Source organism: Cherax quadricarinatus, chromosome 62 (assembly GCF_038502225.1).
Source record: "Cherax quadricarinatus isolate ZL_2023a chromosome 62, ASM3850222v1, whole genome shotgun sequence".
Classification (NCBI taxonomy): Eukaryota; Metazoa; Arthropoda; class Malacostraca; order Decapoda; family Parastacidae; genus Cherax; species Cherax quadricarinatus.
In genome coordinates this window covers 16,044,305-16,050,997 of record NC_091353.1, presented here as the reverse complement: position 1 = coordinate 16,050,997, position 6,693 = coordinate 16,044,305, and the positions used below count along the sequence as shown (strand labels likewise).

The window sequence follows — 6,693 nt, the reverse complement described above, 5'->3', positions numbered from 1 at the left end:
AGTGTGTATGCGTTTGCTTGTTTTGCTGGAATTCATGTAATTGCATGTGTATCTGTCAGCAGATGTTGGTACAGAAGAGTAATCAGGGGACCAAGAGCTGTAGCCAGCCGCACCACTAGTTTTGTTATACAAAACAGTAGAATCGCTTGGTTATTCAGGGCTATAAACAAGTTCTGTTTGACATATAATTACTAACGCTGTCATTAACAATTCGCTACTGACGTGATCAATTCGCTCTATTACTGCATAAATCATAATCACAAAACAAAATATTCACAAACTATTTTCAATATTCTGCGAGCTATAACCATAATTTGTGTTATCGACAATGTCAGATTTAGACGAAAGGGAAACTATCCCCACCTTTATGCCGGAGATGCTGGGTTCATAGCGAGGCCAGCATACTGTAGGAGTGATACACTACTGCGGTGACACAGCATCAGGGTGGCAGCCACATCACTAGTGTAGACCAGGAGTTGCAGCCAGCCACACCACTAGTGTGGACCAGGAGTTGCAGCCAGCCACACCACTAGTGGGGTCCAGGAGGTGCAGTCAGCCACACCACTAGTGGGGTCCAGGAGCTGCAGTCAGCCACACCACTAGTGTGGACCAGGAGCTGCAGTCAGCCACAACACTAGTGTGGGCCAGGAGCTGCAGTCAGCCACACCACTAGTGGGGGCCAGGAGCTGCAGTCAGCCACACCACTAGTGTGGACCAGGAGCTGCAGTCAGCCACACCACTAGTGGGGTCCAGAAGGTGTAGCTACCCACCCTGAGGGAGAGCAAGTTATGTCAGGAGGCAGCATGTGGAAGTCAGCACTGTGGAAGCTGCAGCCTGCACCACCGTCACCCCTCACGCTACTTGGTGCTGAACAAACACTCAGGTAAGTCAATCTATCATCCTATATTCTGAAATTACATTAACCCTTTTATGGACTTAGGAACTAAGTCTTTTGTGTATCTTATAAAAAAAAATTACAGTCAGACCTTGACTGTAAAATGTGCCAAGTGATATATATATATATATATATATATATATATATATATATATATACATATATATATATATATATATATATATATATATATATATATATATATATATATATATATATATATAAGGAAGAACTCTCTTAAAGTTTATTTAGGCACAGGTTTGTGTTTGATAGGCAGCCATAGTACGTGAAGGTCGTACGATACCACCCTGAGGAGTCCACTTCTGAGGTGCAAAATATAAACACAGTAGCTGAGAGAGCCAGGCACACAGCTGCCAGGTAGAGGCAAGTGAGGGAAGAGAGTACTTAAAAATACACGTTTGGTCTAGAAACAGTAAGAGAAACAAGTAAATGTAGAGGTAGAAGATAAATAAAACTACTACATCTGGCTTAGTTTTGGGGGGAATTTATCTTGCCCAGGATGAGACCCACAACCGCGAAATAACACCCCAGGAACCTATTTACTGCTACGAGAACAGAGGCAGCAGGTGTAAGGAAACACACCCCACGTTTCCACTGGGTTCAATCCCAGCAATAATCACTGTGGAAACCGTTACATTGATTGTCCCAAATATGAGGAAGTACGGGAGATCAAAACATTTGGGAGGCGACTTCTGCAATACCTTCGTCCAGGGAAAGCTTTATAAAAGTTACGAGCGAAGCATTATAATATCCTCAGCTTTAGTATGTGCACTCGCTAACTCTTCCACTTGCTTTCTGAAGAGGGGATTCTCTCAGCCTGGGATCCTGCATTTACCAGGATTATCTAGCCTGTTAGACTCAAGGCCTATCTTACTAGTACTTCTACTACTACTATTTCTACTACTGCTACTGCCAGCATTACCTCTGCTACTACTATCTCTACTTCCATCGTTCTTCCTTTTCATTTTGTTCCGTTCCTCTCCTATTCTCGTATATATACTGGCTTCCTTACCTTTGTGTGTTAGTGTGCGACAGGTTAATGTTCCAAATCCGACCGAAACGTCATTAGTTTCTTTCTCCTATATTAGTGGTATTACTGCTCATGGCTTCCAGCGCTGGAGGTTCGGTCCTCCAGCGGCCAGAAGGTTAAGTCCATATGGGTAGACGTGACCAAGGCCTCGGATCGCACATCAAAGGATCCTAGTAAGTTTATTTAGGTACAGGTACACATAAGTACAATTTTTACAGTGTAAATTACCCAGAATAACTCTACAAAGTCAATTTTGGGCAGGCAGAAACGTACTAGCAAGTCTCCGAACACCTACTACCACTTTTCTTCTAGCAACTGATACCTTGGAGTTAATGGAGTGTTATGGGTAGCATCTTGGAGAACCTCATTACCCAAATGGAAATAAGCCATACCGCTTATTTGGGGGGTTTATTTTGAGTTATTAAACCTCTGAGATAATAATGTTAATAAAACATTCCTCGCGTGGGTCATTAAGGATGAAATTCGTTTATACAAAAACATCAAGAATAATTTAACCATTAAAAGATGGACTAAAATAATCTCTTAGTGTACACACAGACACACACACACACGACCCCTGCTACTACAATTAGGTGAGTACACACACAAGAGTTGTCAGGAAGTGGAATAGTTTGGCAAGTAATGTAGTGGAGGCAGGAACCATACATAGTTTTAAGACGAGGTATGATAAGGCTCTTGGAGCAGGGAGAGGGAGGACCTAGTAGCGATCAGTGAAAAAAAAGGCAGGGCCAGAAGCTATGTCTCGACCCTGCATCCACAAATAGGTGAGTACGTACACACACACACACACACACACACACACACACACACACACACACACACACACACACACACACACACACACACACACACACACACACACACACACACACACACACACACACACACACACAGGGAGGTTAGAAAGTATTTCTTCAGTAACACAGTTGTCAGAAAGTGGAACAATCTGGAGAGTGATGTAGTGGAGGGAGATCCATACATTACTTTAAGAAGAGGTATGATAAAGCTCCTGGAGCAAGGAAAAAGTGTAGACAGAGTAGCGACCAGCGAAGAGGTCTCTATATACGGTTCGCGTCGATGAAGAACTCTGAACTCTCCTTGACTATAAGAGAATAAAAGTAACAATACCGTGGCTAGAACAATCCACAACTACCCCGCACTTAGAGAGAACTTCAGACGTATCGGTCAGTCCTGGACCATTATTAAGTCAACTAATAGTGGCACAAATTATATTTACCGTAAATGGTAATAAAATAAAGAATTCTATAATTATATTTGACTTTCTTACAATCACAGAGTAATCACAGAAGGAAATGGGATTATTTTTATCGCACCGTCCGCCTCCCACCGAGGTAGTGTACCTGAAAAAGAAGACTCACCTTCACCATCATTCACTTAATCACTGTCTTGCCAGAATCGTGCTAATATCACACCTCAGATTTATATCTCGTTCGGAAAAAGCGCTAAGCCTACAGGAGTTATACAGCGCCTGTTTTTAATCCCAGCTGTCTTCAAGAGGGAGCGGGACACATACTCAGCCGGGCTGTCATTCTTATGTTGGTTTGTCTGCGACCAGCAGTAACAGCCTGATCATGGACCGGGCCGCGGGGTCGTTGACCCCCGGAACACCCTCCAGGTAAACTGCACGTCTTCTCATATTAAACAAACATAAGCACTCGCCACAGTTTTGTATCAAGGTTCACAGGAGACACTAAAATTAACATGAAAGTCACCTCGGTAGAAGACACTGAAAAATTACAGGAAGATGTAAGCAGTGTTTTCCAGTGGTCAGCGGAGAACATGACGTTCATGATAAGTTTCACTTGCTTGTATATGGAAAGAATGAAGAACTCAAAAGGGACACTGTATACAAAACTCAAGAGGATCGTCACATAGAACGAAAAGAACACATGAAAAACTTTGGAATAATTATACTGGCTGACCTTTTTTCAAAGAAAACAATAAGGCAAATGTCATGACAGCCAGGAAAACGAGAGAAATAATTTCAATGGTGACACTTTTCAAACCACTTGTGCTCTCTCATTTGAAATATTGCTCAGTTTTGACAGCCCTGTTCAGGGCAGGAGAAATACACACAGATCGTTGATGGTCCTCATAGAGCCAAAATGTTAAACATTTAAACTACTGGGAATGCCTTAAAATCCTAAATATGTACTCACTGGATACCTGAAAAGTACTGAGGGCCTGGCCCCAAATCTGTACACTGTCATAACAACATACTGTGTGAGAGATATGGGAGGAAGTGCAAAATAAACCCGGTGAAAAGAGAACACTATATCAACATCCGTGGCCCCAGACTATTCAACATCACACCAGAAGATATGAGAAACTCTCCTGGAAAAAGTGTAAAAGTCTTCAAGCGGAAACTGGAGAAGTATCTTCACCAAGTGCCAGATCAACTAGGCTCTGATAGACATGTAGGCCAACAAAACACCAGCAGCAACAGCCTGGTTGATCAATCACCAGACGAGCCTGATCCAAGGATGGACTCGGAGTGGAAAAACTAAGAACTCATCAAAGGTAGGCGGTATTCAGGTTGGAATCAATGAAAAAGAGTATTATTGCAGTTCCTTGGTTTAAAGCCCATCCACTACAATAGGATCATCAAGGCTGCACGTAACCTTTTTCACTACTGAAAAATAACACATTAGGCAAATTCTTTTTAAAAGTCAACTCTTGGTGTATATATATGAGAAACATACAGCTCCTAGTGTACAGTATATGCTCTTACCTGTGTTGAGGATGCCACTGGCAAGTATGGCTCGACCTAGATACCAATCACTGTTAGAAGACACACTACACAATACCAAGAGGACGATGAATTACGGTAGGTGCGTGACCCCGGGAAGGTATCCCTGTACTGCATAACCAAGGCAAGGTATCCCTGTACTGCATAACCCAGGCAAGGTATCCCTGTACTGCATAACCCAGGGAAGATATCCCTGTACTGCATAACCCAGGGAAGGTATCCCTGTACTGGATAACCTAGGGAAGATATCCCTGTACTGCATAACCCAGGTAAGGTATCCCTGTACTGCATAACCAAGGCAAGGTATCCCTGTACTGCATAACCCAGGGAAGATATCCCTGTACTGCATAACCCAGGGAAACTATCCCTGTACTGCATAACCCAGGGAAGGTATCCCTGTACTGCATAACCCAGGGAAGATATCCCTGTACTGCATAACCCAGGTAAGGTATCCCTGTACTGCATAACCCAGGCAAGGTATCCCTGTACTGCATAACCCAGGCAAGGTATCCCTGTACTGCATAACCCAGGCAAGGTATCCCTGTACTGCATAACCCAGGAAAGGTATCCCTGTACTGCATACCCCAGGCAAGGTATCCCTGTACTACATAACCCAGGCAAGGTATCCCTGTACTGCATAACCCAGGGAAGATATCCCTGTACTGCATAACCCAGGCAAGGTATCCCTGTACTGCATAACCCAGGCAAGGTATCCCTGTACTGCATAACCCAGGTAAGGTATCCCTGTACTGCATAACCCAGGTAACGTATCCCTGTACTGCATAACCAAGGCAAGGTATCCCTGTACTGCATAACCCAGGTAAGGTATCCCTGTACTGCATAACCCAGGAAAGGTATCCCTGTACTGCATAACCCAGGCAAGGAATCCCTGTACTGCATAACCCAGGCAAGGTATCCCTGTACTGCATAACCCAGGCAAGGTATCCCTGTACTCTCAGTAGTAGTAACCAGTTACCAGTAACCAGTTACCAGTAACCTGTCCGTTGACTCAACGACCAACCGTCTTGAGTCACGGTCTGTGCTGAGCTGACACTATTTTCAAAAGACCCACTACGGGGTACTGGCCAGCCGGCTAGGCAGTTTTACGAGTGTAACCAAAGAGACAGGTAACGGCTGCTGGTTCTCTCCACATATCTACGATTATACGTAATAACAGCCTACGTGAGTATTTCTACCCTAATCCACGTATCGAACTCCCACATGATAAATGGTGTACAGCGGTGTGGAGCGTGGATTTACGTTTTTAAGGGTAATTCAAGGCGTTAGAAGGCTGTTTGTGTGAGTAGCGCCAGGGTCAAAGGTGAATCGTCACCCACCAGCCACTACCCGCCCGCACCACCTCGAGCCACCAGCTCGACCCTCGCGCACCACCAGCCAGCAGTCGCCTACTCCCCTCAAACCTATTGCCTGCAAGCCTGTTGCAGCCGTTTTAAGCTTCCTGGCTTAGTTCGTGTGCTAATTGCTTCAATCTCCGAGGGGTTGACCCGGATTTTGCAATTAAGCCAGTCAGTAAGCCAGACTGTGGAAGTGAACGCCAGTCAGCCTATCATCCAGCCTGTCTCCTGTCATCCAACTGCTCCTCCGTGCTTTGTGCATCGTTACACGTCTTCCAGTCATCCATTCTCGTGGGGTAAGCCAGTCAGCCAACCCAGCTTCTAACCCAGCTGAGAGAGAGAAGTAAGGCACGCAGTAAGAAGTAAGCCAAGCTCCTCTGAGGTATTGTTTATATCGCTTTGTGCTCCCTGTTGGATGCTAAGAGTGGTTTTTACCATTCCTGTGGCATAGAGTGGGTTTTCCAAGCCACCTTCGTGGGTGAGTGGGGTGCGCGGCAGACCCCCAGCGTCCCCCCCCACCTCTCTCTCCCACCACCCGGGGTGCGCGGCAGTACCCCAGCGAGAGTAACACCCATCACTCTCTACCACCACCACCAGCCAC

General features: G+C 45.0%; 1 protein-coding gene across 1 annotated transcript in view; it reads left to right on the top strand.

The window, feature by feature from the left end:
* Positions 1-359: 359 nt before the first annotated feature.
* LOC138854520 (uncharacterized) overlaps positions 360-6,693 on the top strand; it is a 161,876-nt gene continuing 155,542 nt past the window's right edge. Inside the window, exon 1 of the mRNA XM_070098290.1 lies at positions 360-883. Within this exon, the coding sequence (XP_069954391.1) occupies positions 789-883 (95 nt within the window). The 5' untranslated portion in view covers positions 360-788. The remainder of the gene's footprint in view (positions 884-6,693) is intronic.